We start from the raw sequence: 26872 nt of genomic DNA, 5'->3' as shown, positions 1-26872 counted from the left end.
CTTATGGTCCTCTTGGATTCTTGCAACATGTAGCTGTGAGAACATCTTGTAGAATCATGTATTTTCCATTGTGAGTTTTTTAAAATTTCTATATCTTTAGAATGGGTAGTCCCTGTAAACTCAGCTACTCAGGAGGAGAAGCATTAGTAGAGTAAGAGCTTGCATGCCACACTTTTCCTTGAATACAATAAGCTCCAGCATTAACATGGGTTTGTCACAAAGTTCTGAGGTGATCATAGATTCCAAGTGAGATGGTTTAGTCCTCAAAGTACGCTGCCTCGGTGTATCAGAGCAGGGGTATTTTGAGTTGATAATGAGTTCTAGAAGGAAGGAGGGGGAAAAACAACTGAACTGAAAGAAAACAGATCAGTTACCTGTAAGTCAGTCATTATAAAGATCACAGCAGCATGAGTGGATAATGTGTGGAGGGAGCAAAGCAAAAGAGGACCAAGAATGGAGTCAGGGAGGCATTCACTCAAGGGCTAGAGGAGTGGAGAAAGACCCACCAAACCAGAGACTGAAGGAGCAATCAGACAGGTAAGAGAACCACCATGAGAGGAGATAACTGCAAAAGCCACTGGAAGATGGGATTTCAAGGAGTAAGGAGTGGATATTGATGTAAAAGAATTCAAGGAGGATGTTGATAGAGTTGAGACTTTAGGATTTGGCCAGAAAATCATTAGAGCCTTTAGTGAGAACACTTGCTGTGGAGTGAAAAAGGTTGAAGTGGGATTAAAGAGGTCAGAGGAGAGGAACTCACAGCAGTAGTTGTGGTTTAGTTAGAGGGGATGGTAGTGAAGCAGATAGTGAGCCCAAGGGTGTTTTCGTAAGATGGGGGAATCTAGAGCAGGACTTTGTATTAGATAAATTTTACATGTGATTTTATGTACCGATCTTGAGACTTTGTATTGCTCATGTTATACTGATGACATTTTTAGACAAAAATCAGAAGAAGAGGACTATTTTTATATTACTACTTTATTCCTTGTTGAATTAGGATTTTGTAATGTTCAAGAAAATAATCATATTCATTTCTGATATCCATTTTGATCCTCAGAGAAAGTCACTATCCTTTGTGGTAAGTAAAATTGTGTTTAAAGCTTTATCTGCCATTTCTTCAAGAAAGAAATTTTAAAAGTGTATATATTTCTTGCTCTTTTAGACATCTGTTACCAAAGGAACTAGACCCATCAAATTGCCAGCCTTTGCAAGAAGACCTGCTTCTCCCTCAAATTCAAGCAACTTCAACCACTCGCCACACTCTTCTGGTGGATCCAGCAACATCGCTGGAATTAACAGACATGGTGGAGAACTCCATAATAGATCAGGTGGATATATATTTTTTAATTTCATATATAAAAATTAAGACAGATTCAGCTAGGTAATCTAAATTCACAGGTAAGGTAGAAATTACACAAGTGCCTGCAAAACTGCCATTAACTTTGCTGGAACAGGAACCACAGACAGTCACAGTAGGGGACTGTAGCAGATCGAGCACTCCCTGCCACCTCCTGCTGGTTATCCGGGAATTAGCTCATTCCAGCACTCGGAGTGCCTCCTGCTAGCCGGTGTCTCTCCTGCCTCAGGCCCCCGTGTCCCTCCCTGATCCCGGTGCCATCTTATCTTGGGGTGCTGCCCCACAGCAATGCCCCCACACTCTGGGTCTCCCCTCCCAGGGGAACCCCCAACCCTCTAAGCCCACCTTCCTCATCTAGCCCCGTTTCCCTGGGGCAAACTGCAGTCTGTAATGGCCACTCATCACTGGCAAGGGGCTTGGACCAGCTTCCTCTGCCTATCCCCGGGCTGCACCTCTGTAGCCCCAGTCCCTCCTTAAGTCTTTAACAAGGCCTCAGCCTGGGGAGTTGCCTGGCTGGAGCTCCCCAGCTCCTTTTGCCCTTCTCCAGCACTGCTCTGCTTCAGGTACCCTTGTGCTCCCAGGAAGCTAGGTCCTTCCCACTCCACAGCTGAAGTGAGTCTCCCAGCTCCTCCCTTAGCCCTTCTTATGCCAGGCCCTGATTGGCTGCCTCAAGCCCACTTATGATTGGCTCCCAGGGCAGCCCTTTTCCACGGCTGGATTTAACCCGTTCCAGACTGGAGCGGGGTGTCTGCCACGCTGCAGGGACTATGGGCCCAGTCATGCATTTGGAACCACAGAAGCTGACCCTGAATCTGAGAAACCTCAGTGACTTTAATTGGGGTACATCCATGTAGCTTAGATTGCAGGAGTGGGTATGCTGTCCGAAAGGACATGTTTCTACCTTAATATTTCTTTAAAGAATTTTAGTCTTTTTTTTCACATATCACTTTTTTTCTGGATGAAAATTTCTGATGTTTTAATTAAAAGAAAGAAAAATCAAACTACCAGCATTCATGCCAAGCCTATCCAAAAGAAGACATTCCAGGCATAAAAGCTATTAAAAATACATGCCTGCTTTATCCCATTTTTGCATATATTATGGTAGACTTTCATAGCATGATCGTATAACATTGGATAGTGTAAGATACTGAAATTGAAAAATATTTATTTTGTAAGTATGGGTTAAGTCTGTGGAGGTACATACATATTTCATAAAGTAATTGTGGTAATTTTAACATGCCAGAAAAGATTTTAACTTCAAAACCTGTTGTAGTAATTTAACATGTGACAGGTTCCCAAAACACAGAACAAAAGATCATATCACTAAGAAATGTATCTGATACACATCTCTGGAAAGAATCTAAAGATTAAACCATTTTCTCAATATAAAGAAATATATTTGTAATATTTTGACACAGAACAGAGGGTACTGGCACCTGTCCTCCCAGGGGCATGAACCTGTCTGTAGCCAGCTGAGGATTCTTTACTGATTATTTCCAAAAGAGCTGCATTTACTAGGACGTATCACTACGTGAAATTCTGTGGCCACTGTTATGCAGGAGGTCAGACTGGATTGTTGTAATGCTTCTTTCTCGTCTTGAAATCCATAAAAGTAATACTTCTTTTGTCTGCCATTTTCCTCCGCAGTTCAATGGGGTTATATTATTGCAGCTGTAGACTGGGAGTTTTTTCCATGTATTTTCATCTTGAATGTAAAATGTGTTTTTCACCAAGAGGGGAATAAATGTAGTTTAATCAGAATTGCTAGGGATTTCAGATCTGGGGTGGATAGAAACACCCATTTCATTCTACGCATAGATCAGAAACCACTTCAGCTCATGGTGGAAAAGAGCTGAATTATCCTTCTCCGTTGCATCAAGCATTGGCCACCCCATGTCCTCAGGAACTGTTGCTGGGTCAGATAAAGCCTAGCCTTACTAGGGGGATGCTATGATTTTTGCATTCAACAACAGATGATCATTGGACATTTTTGGGTTGTTTTAGAGTTTTCTCCTCATCTACCAAATATATTTTATTATTTGTACCAGGGTAGTGCCTAGAGGCCCCAATCAGGATTGGGACCCCATTAAGCTAGGTAAAGCACACAGATTAAAAGATGGTCACTGCCCCAAAGGGTTTACAGTGTAAACTCTCAACCATGAGAAGAAAGAACCCTACTGGATACCCTCTGTAACTCTGAAATGTTACTGCCACTGCCCAAATTCTTCTGACAGCAGCATCTTCTCCCCATATTTTATTATCACCTGAGAATTAGATGGGCTTCTCCCTATTCTCTACCTCTCCCCAGCCAATCTGCTGAGTCAGAAAACTAATGTATAGATGGAGTTTAGCAGCCCTACTCCAGTAGATCTCTGCTTAGTTGATTTAATAGGATGCACCTCCTCCCAAACACAAAAGTGACCCCCAAAGACCTACAGGGAGACCACCAACAGGATCTCCAAGGGGCTGGCCTATAAAAGGTCTCCCACCTTGGGGAAGAGAAGACCAGGAGCAGCAGAGTGGTAGAAACAACGTGAATGTGTTTCACAAGCCCAGTGACCTGGTGGGTTCATCAGAAACATCTGAGTGATTTTCCTTCCTGCAGGCAGTGCCCCTCAGTAGGATTTGAGGAAATACTTGCAGCTAACAATGTTTGTCTGTCATCATCTCGATCACTTTGCTTACATGCATCTCTTTTCTCCACACTTTGTTTGTATCTTTTCATATTAAGAAATTCTTCAGGATAGAGACCAGTGGTTCAATTCTGGTTCTGTTAAAACCAGTGAAAATTTTGCATAATGTCAGGTTTCAGAGTAGCAGCCGTGTTAGTCTATATCCGATGAAGTGAGCTGTAGCTCACGAAAGCTTATGCTCAAATAAATTTGTTAGTCTCTAAGGTGCCACAAGTACTCCTTTTCTTTTTAGTGAAAATTTTGTCGTTAACTTCCATAGATCCAGAATTTCACCCTATGTCTTCATAAGGCCCCTCACACAGTAAGACCCTGTTACAGGGAAAGCTGGTCCTTTAAGGAGAATTTAGGCCTATCTCTTAGCAGTGCCTAATTTCGTACTGGATCATGGGACTTCAAGTCCAGGAAGCATTAACTGAGAGTGAGCAAGTCCACTGGGAAGGAAGAAGCATCCTATCAAGAGCTTCATGCTGTCAGTAGTGGGAGAGATTCAAGAAGAGTAGCAGCTGCTCAGGGAAACTCTCCAGGATCTGGTGTCTATATCAAGGCTGACATGTTTCCCTGTGAAGGAGCCAGAAACAAAACCTGTGAGAGGCTTGGCTGAAGAGACCTGAGCAAGACCTGACCAGAGACAGGCATTGTAGGGGATGTCCCAAGGAAGATAATGGAGAATGGCAGTCTTGGGTTTGGAGCAGATTGCTGCTCATGGTGTAGGGGCCTGTAGTAAATGGAGGGCACAAGACACCTCCTAGAAATGTCATGTGCAAGCTCCTGCATTGAGGAGAAAAAGGACTGTTAAGCCTGAGGTATTACAAAGTCTTACTGATCCCTGCAGTGGAGATTATTGTCAGCTCTTGATACAAGGGGAGAAGGAGGTCCCCTGTGTCAACGGGTGAAGGACTACATAGCCAGTGAGGGGAAAAGGACTGCTGAAGCCTGAAGCACCTATATTTGTGTGTTTGGACTTATTTACCCTGGAAGGAGAGAATTTTTACTTTGACTGTTGGGCCAGAGAACCAGATCATCTTATTAGTCCAGGAAGACAGTCTCCAGTGGAGGAAATGAGGCAACAGCCACACACCTGACACTGAAGAGAGAAACACAACCTCAGCATGCCCCAGTTGTGACTGGGACCTTTTGGCGCGACAAGTAATAGTAAGGCCAGCATGACTACTCGTGTGTCAACTAAACACTTCCGCCTTGCTCTCCTCAACCCAGGCAGCATTTTCAAAGACGTTTATGATGCCTGACACCCTTTGTCCAGAAGGCAAACCCATCTCTGTTAGCAGTACATAAACCTGGAACTGGTACCTGGAGCCTGTTGTCCTTTAGGGTTCAGTGACATGGATAATGAAAAAAAGTTTGACTTTGGATAAAAATAATTGAAAAACGTTAAATTTCATTTGTCAGGCATCCCCCTCTTCTGTCCTGCTGGAATCGCAAAACAGCAGGCGAAACCTGGAGACAAAGAGTCGTGGAAGCCCAAGGATATACATAGACTGACCCCCCACATCCAGCCTTTTAGTCTTTGCTTTGCCGCTTTCCTGGAAGCATGGAGAGCAGCTCTCAGCCTTCTGTCTCCAGCGCTTTAGATAGTCTTTGCTGGCTTTATCTTTCCCCTCATTTGTCTGCCTTTCAAGTATTTTCCCTCTCCTGGTGTCTCTGTTCACTTGCGCTGGTGGCAAAACAGGCTACAGCCGCTGTGTTGATACTGCCCAAAGGTGGTGGCTGCCTTCCCATATTTTTTGCTCCTACTACACCTGATACGCTAAGGGCTACCACAGGATTTTGGGACCAGCAGATTAATAGGTGGGCAGGTGAACAGTTTCTGATAATAATGCTTTACCATTTATATTGTGCTTCATGCATTCAAAGCACAGTACAGAGATTAACAGATAAATGAGGTGGTGGATAAGTATTATTGTCCTCATTTTACAGATGGGGAAACTGAGACAGAAGGTTGAAGTTAATTACCCAAGGCCACTCAGTGAATCAGTAGCAGAGCCAAGATTAGAATTTAGGAACACCTATACTCATGTATCAAGTCCACGCTGCCTTCAAAGTATCTGCAACTCTTTTTCCCACTCCCCCACAACAGTGGGAATTTCTTGCACTGAGACCAGGGATTTGGTGGATTTTCCCATTCTTGCTAGTTTGCTTCTACTTTCCTGCCCCCCACAGGCCAATCCAAGAAAGACAGAAGGCTTTCCTGGGAGCCTAACTTTTCCCCCGGAAGAAACAGTAACTCCTACAAGGACTACCAGCACTGGTGTGGAGAGATTTTTGTCTATGCACTGAAGTTTTTTGGAGGGTGTAGGGTGGTGGAGGAGGTGGCTAGAACGAATCTGTTTTTTTTTTAATTATATCAATTTATTTAGTATGTTGCTTGTTGGTACCTAACTTTTTTTTTTTTTTTAATTTATGGTTCCTCCTCAGGTGGCAGTGCAGATAGTGTTTTGTCTCAAATTGCAGCTCAAAGGAAAAAAGCAGCAGGCTTACCTGAACAGAAACCCAGCCAGCAATATAGCTCAATCCACACAGCTGCTTCATCCACTCTTCCTGAGCTGCAGCAGTGCACTCAGATAGCTGGCAATGGACGTATTGCAAAGGTATATATATGACTTTTAAGTTTTCCTGTTGCTAAAATACCTAATACTTAACAAAGCAGTTAATGAAACATGCCTTAGTCATGTGTGGTAGGAAACACAATTACACAACATATAATGGGGCTAAAATGTGTGAATGTCTGACACAGGGGTAGAAACATGTCAGCTCCACCAAACTTTCCCTTAGTAACAAATCTGTACAAAGGCAGGCAAAAATAAAGGGAAGTTTTTATTTATTTTCTGCTTGGTTCATTTTAAATAAATGTAATCACAGCCCAGACTTTAATAGATTTCCTGAAAATAACTCTGTCAGCCTGACATGGGCCTGCTTAGCATGCAAAGCCCCCTGAATCTGACTCTGCTCAGCAACTAATTCTTTGGAACAAAGTTTTCACAACCAGACTTGAATATGCACAAAGGGGGTTAGGAGGCAGCGTTTTCCTGGAAATTTAAAAATAAATAAATAGCAACGTTGACATCCTTTCTCTGTAGCAGAGGCAGTAAAACAAGATGGGATATGCAGCTGTAGTGGAGTATATGCCCTTTCCAAGAATTAAGGCTCTGATTTGGCAAAATACTTAAGCATATGCTTAACTTTAATTTTGAAGCCAGTGGAACTTAAGAACATGTGTGAGTGCTCTCCTGAACTGGAGCCAGAGAAAAAAGCTTGTGTAATAAGGAAGAGATAACCCAAACATTTTTCTAGGGAAGCAGAATAATATAACTTTAAGCTTTAGCTTCATGAAGAAATTTATTTGTAAGCACTTAGAAAATGTCCAGCTGAAGCTCAAGGTTCATAAACAGCTAATTGTGGCAAACAATTCTGATGACCTTTTGCGATACTATTACGAGTCAGAGCCACAATTCAGCAAAGTACTTAAGCACATACCAAAATTTAAACACATCAGTGGGACTGTTGATGTACCTTACTGAACAGGGGCCTTGGTGAAAAGAAGGAATCCAGATTAAACCCTATTATGTCCGGTGATCTTGTTACAGTTGTTTCACACTGCTTTCACTCTAGTGACTTCAAGACAGTTTTTCTTAATTTACACCAGTCTGTGATCAGGATCAGGTCCAGTATTCTTAGATTTTGGTAAAGTTTTTGATGTGGTCCTGCCTGAGAATCTAATGGAAAAGTTAGAATATTTTTTTGCAACAAATTCCAGGGAATGGATACAAATTGACTGATAGACCATTAGTGGAGAGAGAGAGAGAGAGAGAGAGAGAGAGAATATGCATGTCATTTTGCAGGGATTACTTTAGCACTCAGTATTGTATTAATATTATTATAATTGATCTAGAGCAAGGTTTCTCAACTTCAGGGCTTTGGAGCTGTGCTCCGGCTCCGCTCCAGCTGCAGCTCCACTGCTCCGGAGCTGCTTCGCACTCCAGCTCCAGGCTCCGCTCCAAAGCCCTGCTCAACTTCTCCTCTGCTACCCCCAAACCACTATTTTTTTTCTTCTGTGATTGTATAAACAAGAATCTTTTATGCAGTTTCAGCTAAAAAGGCCAAAAATGCTGTAATAGGAACAGGACTGCATTTGTGATTTGTGTAACTGTAATAATAGCTGTAACATTGTCTGGCAACCATATGTCTGATAGTTTTTTGAGAGTATGTCAATGAGGATCCCAATGTAGGTGCACATGTGGCTCATGCACAAGTCTTTTGAATAGCAGTGTCTATTGAGGCTATGCATGCGCCCTGTGCCTCCTTGTGGTTTTGTGCAAGAGTATAAAGGATGGAGCTGCCACAACCTTCCCTCAGTTCCCTCTTGGTAGCAGGCAAGGAATCCGGTGAGTGTCTGAACCACTGCCCTTTTCAGAGCTTTATAACCTTTGTTTTATTCTCAAATCTACTGTGAGAAGAGCACTGTCCTCCCCCTTAATCTGTACTTAGGGTCCTACCAAATTCATGGCCATGAAAAACGTGTCACAGACTATGAAATCTAGTCTCCCCCGTGAAATCTGGTTGGTCTTTTGGGTGCTTTTACCCTATACTATTCAGATTTCATGGGGGAGACAAGCGTTTCTCAAACTGGGGGCCGCGACCCCAAAGGAGGTTGTGGGGGGAGGAGGGGATTGCAAGTTTACTGTATGGGGGTCGCCATATTGCCACCATTACTTCTGCACTGCCTTCAGAGAACGGTGGCTGCTGGGCAGACACCCAGCTCTGAAGGCAGTGCCTCACCAGAAGCAGTGCAGAAGTGAGGGTGGCAATACCATACCATGCCACCCTTCTGTGCTGCTGCCTTCACAGCTGGGTGGCTGGAGAGTGGCAGCTGCTGGCCAGTGTCCCAGCTCTGAAGGCAGCAGCACAGAGGTAAGGGTGGCAGCACTATACCATGTTATCCTTACTTCTGCACTGCTGCTGGCAGGGGCGCTGCCTTCAGAGCTGGGCTCCTGGCCAGCAGCTGCTGCTCTCCGGTGGCCCAGCTCTGAATACAGCGCCACCACCAGCAGTAAGGCTGGCAATACTGCAACCCCTCCACAATAACCTTGCGACCCTCCCACATCCCTATTTTGGGTTAGGACCCCTATAGTTACAACAGTGAAATTTTAGATTTAAATATATGAAATCATGAAATTTACGATTTTTAAAGTCCTATAACCATGAAATTGACCAAAATAGTGAATTTGGTAGAGCCCTATCTATACTTGATTGCTATTGGCATTAAAAAATTAATCTAAATTAATCTGACTACTCCCTTGTCCAGCGAAGTGAGGCATTTTGCGCCAACCACCTTCTGGACTCTAAACTGTCTGGATTCAAACCTTGTCCATCCTACGATGGCCTTATCCCCCAGACCGATGGACACACTTGATGCCTTTTATGCCTGTCACAGGTACTCAGTTTGCTGGTCTATCTCCTTGAGGACCCATAAGTCAAGGGACGTTTGTCTCAAGCTATACCTATTGAAGAAGTCCAAGAGGGTCCCTTTGGATCCGGAGGCAGTAACTGCAAAGCCAGAACTGAAGAAGTCACCTGGTGCCCCCTCAAGCAGGCACCATGCTCCGGGATCCAGTAGTGAGAAGAAGACACCCAAGAGGGTGCTGAGAACACTGGGACTGGCTACCTCAGAGCCAATGGCCTCAATTCCACCAACCTTAGAACCAGCAGTCTCAACACTGGCAGCCTTGACATCGACCCAGATACCAAAGGATCCAGCACCTACGGTCCCCACACTTCAGCCCTTACCACCCAAGAGACAAGCCAATATGTAGTATAAAGATTGCTTCAAACATCAAGCTGGTTCTTCCTGAAGGAAGCATACCAAACAAAACTACTCAAAGTATTTTGCCACCCTAAGGGCAGGGGATGCAGGCCAGACCACAAGTGCTGTGCAGGAGTGATGACACTGAAGATGACATCGGTACTGGTGATCAAGCCAATCACAGCCTCAAGATTCATGACACTTGAAGAATCAACAACACCTCCCAAGGCCTGCTGCACATTGAGACCTTGGTGGCATAGGTATCATCAGTACTGGGGCTGTACATCCCACATCACCACCGTTTGAGGAGGTATATTCCTCATTCCCTTCATCAAGCTATTCATTTTTGCCAGTGTCAAATATGGAATCAGGAAGTGACCCCAGAAGGAGACCAGAGGTCAAGGCTCCGCCTCAAGCCTGATGTGAATGGCAGTAGACTGCCAACTGCAACTGGACCAGTATCCATATGCCACCCTGGCCATTTTGGTCTTACTGGGAAACATCGTCACATGAGTCCTGGAGCAGATCCCCTTTCCACGCTTAAAAAAAGTGAAGGAGTTCTCACTCACTAGTGGTATTGTTTGTTAATGAGGCCTCCCACATCAGAGAGAGACTGGGATCAACCGTAACCAACAACAGAGGGACAACAGGAACCCCAGACCTTACCCAAGGAATCAGACAAGGCAGTGACACTGGTGTCCACTTCAGTGACTGATGATTTCATGGTATTCCATGATCCCCTGACCATGGAGACCCTGGGCATTGAAACCACAGTGATACAGTAAAAGTCCCACAACCTCATTGACATCTTGAACTCTATGACAATGGCCAATATCACCCTTTCCATCAGCAAGGGTATACTCAAGCTGGTGAAGGGGCTTTGGCAGACTTTCTGCCACATCCAAACGGGTGGAAAAGAATATCAAATATCTCAATAGGGCTTTGAACACTTCTATGCCCATCCATACCCAGGGTCCCTGGTGGTGTCAGCAGTGCAAGAGAAGTCCAAAACTAGAAAGGGCACCCTGAAGGACAAGGACACTAAGACACTGGACTTCTTCGGACACAAGGCATACTCCTTGACCTCATTACAATTTCACATGGTGAACTGTCAGGCCCTGTTTGAAAAGTATAACTTTCTCACATGGGTGAAAGTGACTCCCTTCCTATCCAAGTTCCCACAGGAGTATAGGGAGAAACTGAAGGAGGTTATAAAAGAGGGCCAGAAGTTCATTAGAACAGCATTGCAAGTGGCTATGAATGCATCCAGTGCTGCTGCTAGATCAGTGGTCATGGCCATAACCATTATATGGGCTTGAAGTGTCTAGTGTCCCCAAAGAGGTCCAATCCACTATAGACTATAGAGGGGATAGAGCTCTGGAGCTCTTCAGCAGCCTCACTGATGAAGTGCGCCATTCACCTAAGGACTCAAGGGCCAAGCTAAGATCCCTGGGGATCTATACCGCAGCCCCTACCACAAGGCCCATAAATACCAGAACCAACAAAGGCAGTGAACACTGACCTACTCTCAAGAGTGACAGCATCCATCATTCCATCCCTTAAGGCTAAGGACTGGTTTGTGACTTTTGACTTACAGGACTTATAAGTCCACATAGACGTCTGTCCAGCCCACAGGATGTACCTCAGAGTCACTGCCACCAGTCATTTGACTTTTCACAAGGACAAGGTGAAACCAGATTCTAGGTTCATCACCACGGGGTCTTTGATTGAGATGGAATTCTATACATTGATTTACCTGTTTTCTTCCTGAAACCTCACTGTGCACTGGGAGAGAAGAAGTTACATACTCTGGATGTTTTCAGAGCCTTACTCTATTACATCAACGGGACCATGCTGTTCAGATGTTTCCCCAGTTATTTCTAGTGTGGCGAGGCACCTCCTTCACTCATCGGGCTCAGCTTTTCCCCTTTGCACATGCGGGGACCTGGTGTAAATCAGTCCTACTCCAGAGAGTTTTTATTCCTCATGGGGGTGGTTATTTTCTGATACTACAAGTTGGGCCACAGGGTAGGCCCAAGCAGTACTCTTCAGCCAAACCAAAAAAAAAACAAATTCATAACACGAAAAGGGAATACCTTTCTCTTCTCCCTCTCTAGGCTGTTGCCCTGTTATACTGGCTTCTGGGTGCCAGTTCTTCCCCACACAGCAGTTAGCTTGGTTGCTGCCCCTACAGGGAGTAGAGGAGCCTTCCACCCAGGAGAAGCCTTTTCTCCCTGTTGCCACTACCCTTGCTGCATCTTGTCTCTCCTCTCTCTCTCTCTCTCACAAGAAAGAGGGGGTTTTAAATGTCACAGACAGCCATTCATTGGACTCAGGTGTCCCTAGTTGACCTGAGGTATTCTCTTTTCAGCTCATAGAGAAAAGGGCCTTTACCATTCTGTTGCTGATACACCTGCCTTCCACCACTCTCTCCTAGCTGTCCAGCCTGACTTTGTCACACTGGGGATGGCCGGCGATTCCATAAGTCAGACCATCTCATCACAAAGAGTATCTATGTTGATAAAACAGTGCATCTCGCTTTGTTACCACTGGTTGGTCTAGACCTATAGAATGCTAAGGGTCACTCCACTAGAGCTCAAGCAACATCCTCCACCTGCTTCTGATATGTATTGCTATCTGAAATCTGCAAGACAGTGATGTAGAGTAACCCACTGACCTTGCTGAACATGATGCATTGGACTTAGATGCTAGGTCAGTTGCTAAGTTTGGGGGAGCAGTACTGATGTTACTATTTGACTAGTGAAGCTGAAACTCCTCAGTCCCACCATCTGATGAGGATACTGCTTGCCAGCCACTTACAGTGTGATCCTCACTGACACACACTGGAATAATAAAGAATGGTACTTTACCCTATAGTAACTGTAGTTCTTTGAGAGTTGTTGGAATTGTGGGATCCACAACTCCCCTCTTTTGAAGCCCATAGCACACATGGGCTTTGAATTGCAAGGAGGAAACTCACAGAAGGTTGCAGCCACTCCACCATATGTTCCCTCACATGGGAAAATGAGGAGAGACAGGCGCATGTGTGGCCCCAGCTGACGCTGCTATTCAAAAGACACCCCTGTTGCACACATTAAGTGCATGTGCCCCTACCGTCGGATTCAAAATCTTGAAGAACCTCAACTACTTAGGGTAAGTAACCATTCTAGGTTGAAAAAAAAGGGCTCTGACAGTTTTACATATTATAAAAATGAAGCTCGTCTGTATTTCTCACAGAACTACTCAGGGCCCAACTTGAGGGTCACAGCCCCAAATCTGAGAATGACTAGTGTAGGAGGTGTAGTGATTTTACGTTGATCAAGGTTGCAGGCAGTGTCAAACTAGAAGAGATTAGAAAAGCCGCGCAGAAAGGAAAGCAATTGAAGAATAACCTACAGGACTAAGGATTAGAGAACTGAGCATAAATCACTGAGATTGTAATTAATTTAGGTAAATGCAGACAATGCACTTGAAGAAAAAAACCCTCTGAAGAACAAAATGACAGATAATAGGATAGAAAGAGGTAATACAGAGAAGGATTTGGGGATTCAATTTGAGAGAAAAAATTAGATATGGGCTTGGAGCTGCTGCTGCAAAAAAGCAAATATCCTATTAGACCAGCGGTGGGCAAACTTTTTGGCCCGAGGGCCGCATTGGGGTTGCGCAACTGTATGGAGGGCCAGGTAGGGAAGGCTGTGCCTCCCCAAACAGCCTGGTACCTGCCACCTATCCACCCCCTCCCACTTCCCGCCCCCCTCAGAAACCCCGACCCATTCAATCCTTCCTGCTTCTTGACCCTTGACCGCCCCCTCCCAGGACCTCCACCCCAACTGCCCGGGGACCCCACCCGCATCCAACTCCCCCTGCTCCCTGTCCCCTGACTGCCTCCCCCCACCCAGAACTTCCGTCCCATCCAACCACCCCCTGCTCCCTGTCCCCTGACTGCCCTGGGGACCCCCTGCCCCTTATCCAACACCCCCGCTCCCCGCCCCTTTACCATGCTGGAGCCAGCCACCCTGCCGAGCTGCCTGGCAGGAGCAGCAGGCCAGAGCGCTGGCAGCACGTCGAGCTGAGGCTGTGGGGGAGGGGCCGGGGGCCAGCCTCCCCGACCAGGAGCTCAAGGACCGGGCAGGATGGTCCCACGGGCCGTAGTTTGCCCACCTCTGTATTAGACTATGTAAATCATGGCTGTTTGACATGCAGGACTAAGGAGGTAATAATATTAATAAGTAATAATACAATTTCCAAAGGACCAGGGAGCAAATTTGTCCCTGCATAAATTCCAAGATGTGCTGGTGGCTAGCTCAGGCTAGGGTGGCCTAAGAGCTTCACTAACTTACAACCCTATAGCAATGACCTATATGAGCTTCTGCAAAGATACAGAATCACTAGGATATTATGTCTTATGTGTGCCTTATAGCCCCCTTGCATCAGTCTAACTAGCATAAAGGGGCCTTAAGACAACTGTGAATCTAGGAGCCCAGGGGAAAGTCATCTAGATTCCTTGGGCCCATATATAATGCAAACTTTAAACTAGGTGGTGCATGGCTTCAGAGTAATTTGTAAGATGAGGTGTAATGGCTCCGTTTGGCAGGGTCTGTTCAGAAACATGTATGCTCACATTCATCATCCATGCCATTTTTCCATTTCCATGCTGTCATATATTTAATAAATATATGTGAAATGAATATATACAGAACAGTTTGTCACTTGCCCTAGTGTTATATAATCATATAAATACTAAGGATGTAGTGAAAAACTTCACACATCATGGCTCCAGTTCAGCAAAGCACTTAAACACATCTCTGACTTCTAAACTTTTAGTGAAGTCCTATTGATGGTGTGACCAGGATTCCAGGGGAGCCAACTGAGGTCACTCAATTAGGGTGAACTGCAAAGAACATGGCAGACAATCCCCAAAGACGGTGGATATTCCAAGACTTAGATTTACCAAGCTAGCACAAAACAGCTTCTATAATACCTCACTGGTTACCCAGAAGCCAACAACACAGTTCCCTGAAAGCAACCCAGCCTTAGGCCTCCACCCAGAAACCAAGTCAAATATGATGAGGATTACTGAAAATCTTATTAATCATATAAGAAAGTTCAACCAATCCCAAAGATTTGGACACATTATCTCCCAGGTTAATGAATATTTCAGATCTTACCCAGATACACACTTACAGCCAATTCTTATTATCTAAACTAAAATTTATTAAAAAAGAAAAAAGAGTACTGATTAAAAGATCAATATACATACAGACATGAGTACAGTTCTTGAGATTAGATTCATAGGAGAGATGGTGAGCCATGTAGTTGCAAAGAGTTCTTTCAGAAATAGTCCATAGGTTATAGTCCAATGCCCATATTCAGAGTGATCCAGGTGAGACCGGAGATCTCAATCTTATGACTTAAGCTTTCCCTGCATGAAGCGTCAAGCAGATCTGAGATAAAAAGGATTGGGACCCAAGGCATCTTTATACAGTTGGATAAGCTCGGAGTGCTTATCTTTATACAGTTTGACAGCTCGGAGTGCTTCAGCGAACAATAGGCAATTATGGGGACTTTTGAATAGATCAATTTCCTAAGCATCTCTGGTAATTATCCACACAGATTAACATAAGGCAATTTATCCATTCGACAGTCTATCACAAACTTTAAAGAGACATATAAACAATGACATCATTTCATCTGAGATTAATCTATATGTTAATATTCCCTTTTGATCTTTGAATCAACAGCTATAGTGACAGACAGGAAGTGTCTGTTTACATGGCGAGCATTAAAAAATATATGAGTACACCCATACAATTAGTATCACCTCTAATTTCTAACAATATAGGTTTGTATTTCAAAGTTCTAGCCTATCTACCGTGGAGTGGCCTTAATTACCATTTACATACCGTTCTAACATCTCTCTAATGGCTGACTCTGGGTCAATTATCCTGCAGGATGCTTAATCCTTTCTGGCCATACATCGTACTTTGTATAAGATTTGTTGCAATTGTATAACAGTGGTAGCAACAATGATTTGCATGGTCAGATTTTAATTAGATAACGTCAGAGATGGTCAATCAGATAATCTTAAGTATGTTGTTGAATCAGGGCCTAAATTATGTTTTTAAATCAGTAGTGTTTTAGTTAAATCTGTGAATGAAAAACTTGTATCCAAAGTTAAGATAATGTTATCCTTTATAAACAGTTATTTAAATGAACATTTACATCTCTTTTTGTTTGGAGTGGGGAATTACTGCTTTATTCTAGTCCTGAGAGATTAACAAATATCCTTTCCTTTTGGGGTGATATTTTCAGTTGGTATGAATCAGTGTAGCTCCATTGACTTCAATAAGCACAATCTTAAAGATCTGTTTAAGTGCTTTGCTAAATTGCGACCTTAATTAAAATAATTAATTGAAGGTAGTTTTAGTTAACAAAAACATTTCTATTTTTAACTGTAGCAGAAACTGGAGATGAACAAAAGACCTCCATCTGGGACCTCATCTACATCTAAAAGCACATCACCAACTCTCACACCATCCCCGTCTCCATCCCCATCCCCTAAGGTTCACAATGCGGAGTCCTCTCTCTCTTCCTTTCACAGACAAGCCAAGAGCAATGGTGGCTCCAGCAGTGGAACTATTACTGATGAAGGTGCGTGGATCACTATTGTCAAGAAAATAAAGTTTTAGAAGCCATAATGATACTGGTTTTGTGTATGAGGGGAAAAAATGAGTCTTGTTTCCTTTTTAGAAATTTAAAAGTATTCTGTTTCTAACAGTTTAAGATTGGCAGCTCCTTAACTCTTAACTCTTCAGCTGCTCCATCCCCCAAAGCCTTTGAGTCCCATCCACATGGAAGAGTTTCTTTGGTGTGTGATGGGCAGGACTGATCATGTAGCAGCGCTTCTCTGCCCCACATCCTCTATTATGAATCCTCTTTTCTACAGTTTGCACAGTGTAATTTGAGCGTAGCAAGTGCCTTTTTGATTACGTTCCAAATGGAACTGAAATGGATATGGTTCTTTTTATTGAACAAATTCATTTAAACGCTACATTATCTTATGACAGTTTGGGTTGATGATGTCAGCAGGTACTAATAATCTTTAATTAGAGCAGTGCATTATTTTTATTTTATTGATTTATTATTCTTTGAGAGAGTGAGGGGTTTTAAAAAAATGTTTAGGACTTTCCCAGTTAGATTACAACTTTTTAAGTTGAAATTTTGGGCCTAAGCTATTGTCCTGATAAAAATTACCCTGTTACGCTGTTGAAAATAGAAAATAGTTGATTTTGATATTTCTGGAAATTGGATTGTTAATATATGAGTCCTCTTAGAATTTTAGGTAACACATCCTTAAATGTTTTGTATCATTTCTGTTGATGCACTGTATTCATTTTGAGAAAGTCAGGACTGATTCTACTTTCACATATTCTAATTTTATTTTGGTGGTTTAATTCCATTTACTTTAGGGAGTGACTTCCAATTTATATTAGCATAAAGGGGAGCAGAATTTGCCTCACTAACTGTTCTTGTACTGCAGACTGGCTGTTATAGAGAGGACCTACTAATGGAGGAAATCTTTTCATATTTTAGTTCATGCAATTTTAAGGGGACGGCTTAGTAGTGTAAAAATTTTAGGTTTCCAATAACCTAGAGACAAAAGACTCATAGACTTTAAGGTCAGATGGAACAATCATGATCATCTAATCTGACTTCCTGCACATTGAAAGCCACAGAACCTCACTCACCCACTCCTGTAATAGGATTGCCAGGCATCTGGTTTTCGACCAGAACACCCAGTCAAAAAGGGACCCTGGCGGCTCCGGTCAGTACTGCTGACTGGACTGTTAAAAGTCCAGTCGTCGGTGCAGTGGGGCTAAGGCAGGCTCTTTGCCTGCCCTGGCTCCGCATGGCTCCCTGAAGCAGTGACATGTCCTCTGGCTCCTAGGCACAGGGGCAGCCAGGGAGGCTCCTCATGCAGTCCCTGCCCTGAGCGCTGGCTCTGCAGCTCCCATTGCCCGAGAACCACGGCCAATCGGAGCTGCGGGGGCAGCGCCTGCAGGCGAGGGCAGCACACAGAGCCTCCCTGGCTAGCCCTGTGCTTAGGAGCCAGAGGACATGTCGCCGCTTAAGAGAGTGCCTCGGGCAACCGCCACCCGGAGCCCACCTCGCACCTGAACCCTTTCCCCAGCCCTGAGCCCCCTCCCATACCCCAATCGCCTGCCCCATCCCTGAACCCCCTCTCGCACCCAAACTCCCTCCCAGAGCCTGCACCCTACACTTCCTTCTATACCCCTACCTCAGCCCTGAGCCCCCTCCTGCACCCCAAACCCCTCATCCTCAGCCCCATACTAGAGCCCAGAGCCCCAGTCAGAGCCCTCACCTCCTCCGCCCCACACTCCAACCCCCTGCCCCTGCCCTGAGCCCCCTCCTACACTCTGAACCCCTCCGACTCAGCCCAGAGCCCCCTCCTGCACCCCGATCCCCCTGCCCCAGCCCAGAGCCCCCTGTTGCACCCTGAGCCCACTGCCCCAGCCTGGAGCCCCTTTCCACACTCTGAACCCCTCAGCTCCGCCCAGAGCCCTCTCCTGTACCTGAAACCCCTCATCCCCAGCCCCATACCAGAGTCCGTACCCTCAGCCGGAGCCTTAACCCCCCCCCCCCGCTCCCCAACCTCCTGCCCCAGCCCTGAGCCCCCTCCCGCACCCTGAACTTCTCATTTCTTGCCCCACTGTGGAGCTCAGCCCCCAGCCAGAGCCCGCACCCCTGCCCCAACCCCGAACCCTTCTTGGCTTCACCCCCTCAGCCCAGAGTCCCCTTCTGCACCCCAAACCCCTCATCCCTGGCCCCACCCCAGGGCCCGCACCCTCGGCCGGAGCCCTCACCCCTTCCCATACCCCTGCCCCAACCCGGTGAAAATGAGCGAGTGAGCAAGACTGGGGGAGAGCAAGCGATGGAGGAAGTGAGTGAGCGGCAGTGGGGCCTCGGAGAAGGAGCAGGGCCAGGGCGGGGTAGGGAGTGGGGCAAGAGCGTACATGTTTTTGCAATGAGAAAGTTGGCAGCCCTATCCTGTAATGGACCCTGACCACATTTTGAACACTGACTGACAGGTTAACCACATCCCTGAAAGCCTTAGAACCAGCTGAAACTCTTCAAATCTGGCATCCAAACTGCTCCCCCTACAAAATCGTGGAACTGTGTCACAATCCCAGACTTGATGCTTCTGTGCTACAGTAAAATATGTTCACAGTAGGTCTACTCTGAGATTGAGGATTAAGGCTCTATGGCTACACCAATAGTGCTGTGGCACTATAAACTTCCTCACCTCTAATGACATAAGGGTTCAGAGACCCTATGGCAATGCCAGAGCCGCAGTGCTGAGTTTACTCAGTAGTAGTGCACACACACTCAGAAGCCCTATGATAAGTAAAATGAATAAACTAAAAAAATAATAAATTCAAAGGGCTTGTTACAATACTTAAGATTTTCTTTATTTCACACAAAAAAGTAGGCAGTTGATTTGCACATATTCTTACAATATAGTTATGGTGAGCATAGTGTTTAAAAGATTTGTGTGGTTTCTTTTTAGGCAACCAGTTGGTGGACCATCAAAAACCTGTCCACAGTTTGAGAACCTCTGACATAGAGAATCATGAAAGAAGAAACCATGTGAGAGTAAAAGGAGTTTGTGAAAACTTGGAGAAAGGTAATCTCTCCCGTGCAGAATGTCATTGATGGGGCTTTAAATCTGAGCACAGTAGAAGTATTAGTAGATAGATCCCTCAGAGCCCTCTTTCTCTCCAGTGACATAACTGATAAAGTTATACATTATTATCAACAAACAAGTTCTGGTGAAAAAGGGCTAGAGAGCACAATATCTTCTGTGAAAGCCCAAAATCCAGATATTTCAGGATTGTTCAGAGAAATGAGAGAACTAGTTAAGGAACTGAGGAAAAAAGGGATATAAAATACAAATGGGGTTTCCTAATTTACCTTATCTTCTCCTGTAAGAATAAAACCTTTAGATTTTACTGCTGACCACTGTTAAGCGTTCACAATCAGTTTTACTGCTGACCACTGTAGTTCACAATCTGACCCTTTGCTTTTAAAGATCTAAGGATGTCTACACTAGACTTTTCCCTGGGATCAGTCTATGGTGTAGAACAAACATTTGTAGCCTGGATCAAACGTGTGAGCAGTGTCCTCACCAGCTTTTAGAAATATGTCAAGTATGTTGAATTAATTGGCAGTCAATTAACTTGAGGTAAAAGTGTCTAATGAAGATGAGCATTAAGATGAGGACTGCTTCCTGAGTTGTCCACAACCTTGAAGTACCCCTCATTTGTAAAGAAGGATGCTCCCAAGAGGGACTTAAAGGAGGAATCAGTCCTTCAAGATATCTTTTATTTTAGTTTGAGTTTTTGTAAAACTGAGAGGGATTTCATAACTGCTAAGGCCAGAAGGGACCATTGTGATCATCTAGTCTGACCTCTTGTATAACAAAGGGCCATAGATCTTTCCCAAAATAATTCCTAGAGCATAGAAAAACATGCACCCTAGATTTAAAAATTGTCAGTGATGGTGAATCCACCATGACCCTTAGTAAAATGTTCCAGTGATTAATTACCCTCACTGTCAAAAAATTACACCTTATTTCCAGTCTGAATTTCTCTAGCTTCAACTTCCAGCCATTGGATCATCTTATACATTTGTCTGCTAGATTGAAGAACCCATTATTAAATATTTGTTCTCCATGTAGATACTTGGAGAATGTAATCAAATGACCCCCTTATCCTTGCCTTTGTTAAGCTAAATAGATTGAGCTTTTTGAGATATAGCTATAAGGCATGTTTAATCATTCCTGTGGCTCTTCTGTGAACCCTCTCCAATTTATCAACATCCTTCTTGAATTGTGAGCACCAGAACTGGACACTGTATTCCAGCAGTAGTCACACCATAACTAAATACAGAAGTAAAATAACCTCTCTAGTCTTACTTGAGATTCCCGTTTATGCCACTCAGGATCTCATTAACTCTTTTGCCACAGTGTCGTATTAGAAGCTGATGCTGAGTTGATTATACACGATGACTCACAAATCTTTTCCAGAGTCATTGCTTCCCAGTATAGAGTTCCCCATCCTCTAAGTATGGCCTACATCTTTGTTCCTAGATGAATACATTTACATTTGGCCATATTAACATGCATATTGTTTCCTTGTGTCCAGTTTACCAAGTGATCCAGATTGCTGTTTATCAGTGACCTGTCACCTTATTATTTACCACTCCCCCAATTTTTGTGTCATCTGAAAACTTGATCAGTGATGAATTTATGTTTTCTTCCAGCTCACTGATAAAAATGTTAAATAGTGTAGGGCCAAGAACCCATCTCTGCAGGACCCCACTAGAAACACACCCACTTAATGATTTTTCTCTGTTTACAGTTAAATTTTGAGAGCTATCAGTTAGCCAGTTTTTAAACCATTTAATGTGGGCCTTGTTAATTTTATATCATTCAATATTTTTCATCAAAATCTTGTTTGGTACCAAGTCAAACACCATACAGAAGTCTAAGTATAATATGTCAACACTGTTACCTTTGTCAACCAAACTTGTAATCTCATCACAAAAAGATATAGTTAGTTTGACAGGAACTATTTTCCATAAAGCCATTTTGATTATTATCCTCTTTTAATTCTTTATTAATCGAGTCCCACATCAGTTGCTCCTTTATCTTGCCTGAGATTGATATCAGGCTTACAAGTCTATGATTAACCAGGAAATCCTGTTTACTCATATTAAAAATTTGCACATTAGCTTTCTTCCAGTCTTCTGGAACTTCGCCAGTGCTCCAAGACTTTTTGAAAATCAATGTTAATCGTCCAACAAATTTCTGAGTCAGATCTTTTAAAACTCTTAGATGCAAGTTATCAGGACCTGCTAATTTAAAAATGTCTGACTTTAGTAGCTGTTGTTTAACATCCTCCAGAGATGTTAGTGGAATGGAAAGAATGTTATCATTACCATGTCATCTATTTTTTCCCCAAATATGGAACAGAAATCTTTACTGAAGATATTTGACTTTTCTGCATTATCACTGATAATTCTACCATTTCCAGCTAGTAACTGACCAATATCATTGTCAGGATTCTTTTTGTTCCTAATATATTTTAAAAACTCCTTATTGTCCTTAATTCTGCTGGCCATATATTTCTCCTTGTGTCTCTTTGCTTCCCTTATCAGCTTTCTACAGTTCCTAACTTCTGATTTATATACACTACTCTCAACTCCCCCTTTCAAGTCCTCTTTGGTGTGATTGTATTAATGGGGGAAAGAAAAAGATAGTTAAAAGTGGAAGAGGAAAATATAAAGAGAAAAATGTTTGTGAGAGGATTTCAAGTCTCATTATTTAAAGTAAGTCTGTAGGATCTCCAAGGGAAATGTTTTTACAATAATATTATTATTATTATTGTGTAATTCCATAATTTACATTTTTGTAATTTTCAGTTTGGTTGCTTATTTTACTTTGGCTTCTCAAAATAAATTGTCTTTTTTGGTAGAATGGCAGAAAGAAAGTATAAATCAGGTGAGGAGACGAAGCTACAGAAACTTCTAGGACAATATGTCCAGTCTAATATTAGCAGCGATGACTATTTGTAGAACTCTGTTGATATAGTTTAAATATTTAACTAAATTGAGATAAAATTTCAAAGTGTGTTTGAAAAAGATTTTTAGCTATCAAGGCCTCCAAGTTTTAATTTCTCTAGATCTTGCAAGGGAAACCCAAGCCCACAGATTGAAATTCAATAATCGGATTGTGCAGGTCTTTGTTGTGCAGGAGAAAGGGAAGAGCTGTTAGGAAGCCAGTTATGGCTTCTGTATTCTTAATCTGCCCCAACCCTTCACTTACTGGACCATATGCAAACTATGATTGACACCAATTGCACAAAGCAGCTCAGGTGTTGCAAAGAGATCAGAACTTGAACAGGGAATCTGGCCCCAAATATTTAAAAGCAGTTCCAAATAAGATTAGTGTACAGAAGGCAGCATTTTATCTAACAAAGCTGCATATTATGAGAATAAGAAATATGTTTATCTTGACTTTGAAACTTGATATTTTTAATTTTCAAACCGTCCTAAAACAACTTCAAAGGAGAGTCAGTCGTTTGGAATTATTAATGACTGATTTTTTCAAAAAATAGATTGTTACTATTTTTCTAAGAAGAACAAGCCCTTAAGCACTCAAGTTATTGGAGTTTAGAAATTTATTCTTGATGTGTGGAAAATTGATACTGTTTGAGTTATGCAACATATCTCACTTGCAGCACCATGACAGATATTTATTTATTTTTCTTCTGTCCAGCTAAGATATAATTCACTTATTTTTCTGAGGCTATTATACTACGTGTTCTGTTTTCTTCCCGTATTTTTGGCTAAAATACATTAGGCTATTTTTTATGTCATCTTTTAAAACTGAGACATAAAATAAGGAAAGGAAAATCTAAAAGACTTAGGTAAGAAAGTTCTTTGATGCTAAGGGATGCTCGAGGATTCTCTGTAGCCTGGTGAGTAAGTCATTCACCTTGGAGGTAGGAGATGTGGAGTCAAACTGCTCATCTGAGTCAGGCAGAGAGAAGATCTGAATCACATTTCCTGCACCTCCCAGGAGAGTGACTTAATCATCACACTGTAGAATCACTTACTCTGACCCAGTGAATAATTGTGTCTTTATACAAAGTGGAACAGCTTCAGGGGGAGAAATTGAGAGCAGTCCTCCCCAGAATAGCATATAACCTGGTAGTTAGGCTTCGCATCTGGGAGGAGGGAGATCTGAGTTTAAAAGTCCCTTCTGCAGAGTGGGGATGCTAACATGGGTTTCCCACATCCCAGGCAAGTACTTTAACCATGGGGCTAAAGATTATTGTGGATAGACAGACACACACACACACAGTTTTCTGAAGCTGATCAGACCTTTTCCAATTTGCTGACAAATACCAAAAACATTTTTTGAACAATACTGAATATTCAAGAACAGAAGTACCACAATTCTGGGCCAGACCAATGGTCCATCTTTCACACTATCCTGCTTCTCACAGTGATCAGTACCAGAGTTTCAGGGGAGTGTACAGAACAGGACGGTGGGAATAATCCAACCCGTGTTCCTCTTCCAGCTTTGGGTAGTCAGAGGTTTAGGGTTGTCTGATCATGGGGAGGCATCTCTGACCATCTTGATAATAGCCATTGATGGACCTGTCCTCCATGAACTTATCTAGTTCCTTTTTTAACCCAGTTATACTTTTTGACCATCACAACAGCCTGTGGTAATGAGTTCCACAGGTTAATTTTGTGTTGTGTGACAAAAGTACTTCCTCTTGTTTGTATTAAACCTGCTGCCTATTAATTTCATTGGCTGACTCCTGATTTTTTGTATTGTGGAAAAGAGTAAATAACACTACTCTATTCACTTTTTCTGTACCATTCATGATGTTAGACTTTGATCATATCCCATTTTAGTCTTCTCTTTTCTAAGCTGAACAGTCCTAGTCTTTTTAGTCTCTCCTTGTATGGAAGTTGTTCCACACCCTTTATCATCTTTGTTGCCCTTCTCTGAATCTTTTCCAGTCCCACTGTTTCCTTTTTGAGATGGGGCAACTAGAACTGTACAAAGTGGTGTGGGTGCACCATGGATTTATATAGTGACATTATGATATTTTCCTGCTTTACTTTCTGTCTCTTTCCTAATAGTTTCTAATATTCTGTTAGCCTTTTTTACTGCTGCTGAGCCTTAAGCTGAAGTTTTCAGAGATCTATCCACTGTGACTCCAGGATCTCTTTCTTGAGTGGTAACAGCTAATTTAGTTATGCATGTGTAGTTGGGATTACCCCGCTATTCTGATTTTTTTGGTTTTCTGGCCAAACTAAAAAATCTATTATCCTCCGAGCCCTAGGTGGACATGATAAGATTTCTCATATTCGGTAGCCCTCAACAATAATAAAAAACAACAACTGTGCCTCTGATATGTGAGTGTTACATAGATTTTTTTTTCTAGCAATCATTGTCTTGGAGATGATTGTTACATGGGAAATGCTCTTTCTGTCATAACATAATTTGAATAGTTATGGAGTCATTGTTAGGCTCAATGATTGATTGATTACATTATTAGCAATATATAATTAGAAGTAGCATACTATTCACTTGAATGCATTGTTTGTTTGTGTATTAAAATTAATGGTAACAGTCTTAATAATGTAGTAAATAATGAAAGGCAATAACTGAAATTAAGAAAATGCAGCTTCGTATTACCCTTCTACATACAATGCACTTTAAATTGGGATAAGGGGATTCTTTAGAGGCTGCTTCATTTTGGTATACATAGTTTGTATCAGTACCTATAAAACTGTTGCTATTTTTCCCCTCATGAAAGAAAACACAAGACATGAAAAGTAGTTACTGTTATGTGAGGAGTTACTGAGTGGTGCTGTTAACACATAATCTTACAAATTCTTTTTCTTAGCATGTGAACAGTGTATAGTCTTTGAATAAATGCTGTATTTTTGTTACATTTGCAATGGAGATTCTTTGGGGGTAATTGTTGCAAACAGCAAGTGTGGTTTGCTTTCTGCCCTAATCTCTCTAACTAGAGATAATTGCTTGGAGTAGAGTGACTTCCTGGGAACCAGGCAGTAGAGTTAGGGCTGAGATTCCTGAGAGAGGGAATTGCATGTATGTTGTTTGTGAACCACTGTAGTTCAAAAGCAAGTGCATAGAGTGTAAATAAATAACTTGAAATTAAGAAAATATCCTGACTTGGCATCCTTGATTTCTCCTCCAAAGGGAAGCCAACCTGCCAGGCCTCAAAGTCTGCTTCCACTTAGCACAGAGGCAACTATCTATTTTCTAAAAGGAGTCTTAGTAGAAGAAAATGCTTCCAGTGGGGCCCATATGTGCTTCTAAATCAAGGGCTGTCAGCATTCAACACCTGTTTTAAGATTCTAGACATGATTAGAGGAGGGCAACTTGTGGTAGGCAGGAGCTTCAGTTGCACTATAGAATCAAAAAGAAAAGGAGTACTTGTGGCACCTTAGAGACTAACCAATTTATTTGAGCATGAGCTTTCGTGAGCTACAGCTCACTTCATCGGATGCATACCGTGGAAACTGCAGCAGACTTTATATACACACAGAGAATATGAAACAATACCTCCTCCCAGCCCACTGTCCTGCTGGTAATAGCTTATCTAAAGTGATCATCAGGTTGGGCCATTTCCAGTACAAATCCAGGTTTTCTCACCCTCCACCCCCCCACACAAATTCACTCTCCTGCTGGTGATAGCCCATCCAAAGTGACAACTCTTTACACAATGTGCATGATAATCAAGTTGGGCCATTTCCTGCACAAATCCAGGTTCTCTCAACCCCCTCACCCCCCTCCCAAAAACCACACACAAGAACCTGGATTTGTGCAGGAAATGGCCCAACTTGATTATCATGCACATTGTGTAAAGAGTTGTCACTTTGGATGGGCTATCACCAGCAGGAGAGTGAATTTGTGTGGGGGGGTGGAGGGTGAGAAAACCTGGATTTGTACTGGAAATGGCCCAACCTGATGATCACTTTAGATAAGCTATTACCAGCAGGACAGTGGGCTGGGAGGAGGTATTGTTTCATATTCTCTGTGTGTATATAAAGTCTGCTGCAGTTTCCACGGTATGCATCCGATGAAGTGAGCTGTAGCTCACGAAAGCTCATGCTCAAATAAATTGGTTAGTCTCTAAGGTGCCACAAGTACTCCTTTTCTTTTTGCGAATACATACTAACACGGCTGTTACTCTGAAACCTGTCACTATAGAATCAAAGCTTGATAGGGCTGTGACCGGGTGTCTGGATGGGCCACACTGAGAATGCTACACTCAGGGCAGATTGTAGGGAATAGGGAAGACCATCTCCAAAACTGATAATTTATTCTATAATGAGATTCACCAAGCCAGTAACAAAACAGCTTCTGTA

The 26872-nt window shown here is 42.9% G+C and overlaps 1 protein-coding gene across 3 annotated transcripts in view; it reads left to right on the top strand.

Moving 5' to 3' along the window:
• The window catches only part of ANKS6 (ankyrin repeat and sterile alpha motif domain containing 6), a 78231-nt gene that overhangs the window by 27296 nt on the left and 24063 nt on the right, over window positions 1-26872 (top strand). For 2 of the 3 annotated variants that reach the window (XR_014710516.1, XM_084621201.1), the window contains exons 10-13: window positions 1163-1328; window positions 6484-6656; window positions 16327-16519; window positions 19458-19574. Coding sequence is in view for 2 of the 3 variants with exons in the window: in XM_084621201.1 (XP_084477327.1) it covers window positions 1163-1328; window positions 6484-6656; window positions 16327-16519; window positions 19458-19574 (649 nt within the window). In the remaining variant the exon portion in view is untranslated. The remainder of the gene's footprint in view (window positions 1-1162; window positions 1329-6483; window positions 6657-16326; window positions 16520-19457; window positions 19575-26872) is intronic. The other variant, XM_084621202.1, reaches the window with a different exon arrangement.

The sequence above is a fragment of the Lepidochelys olivacea genome (genome assembly GCF_965140295.1).
Source record: "Lepidochelys olivacea isolate rLepOli2 genome assembly, chromosome: 2".
In the NCBI taxonomy this organism is placed as follows: Eukaryota; Metazoa; Chordata; order Testudines; family Cheloniidae; genus Lepidochelys; species Lepidochelys olivacea.
Note: the sequence above shows the minus strand (reverse complement) of the source record. Positions and strands in the feature narration are given on the sequence as shown.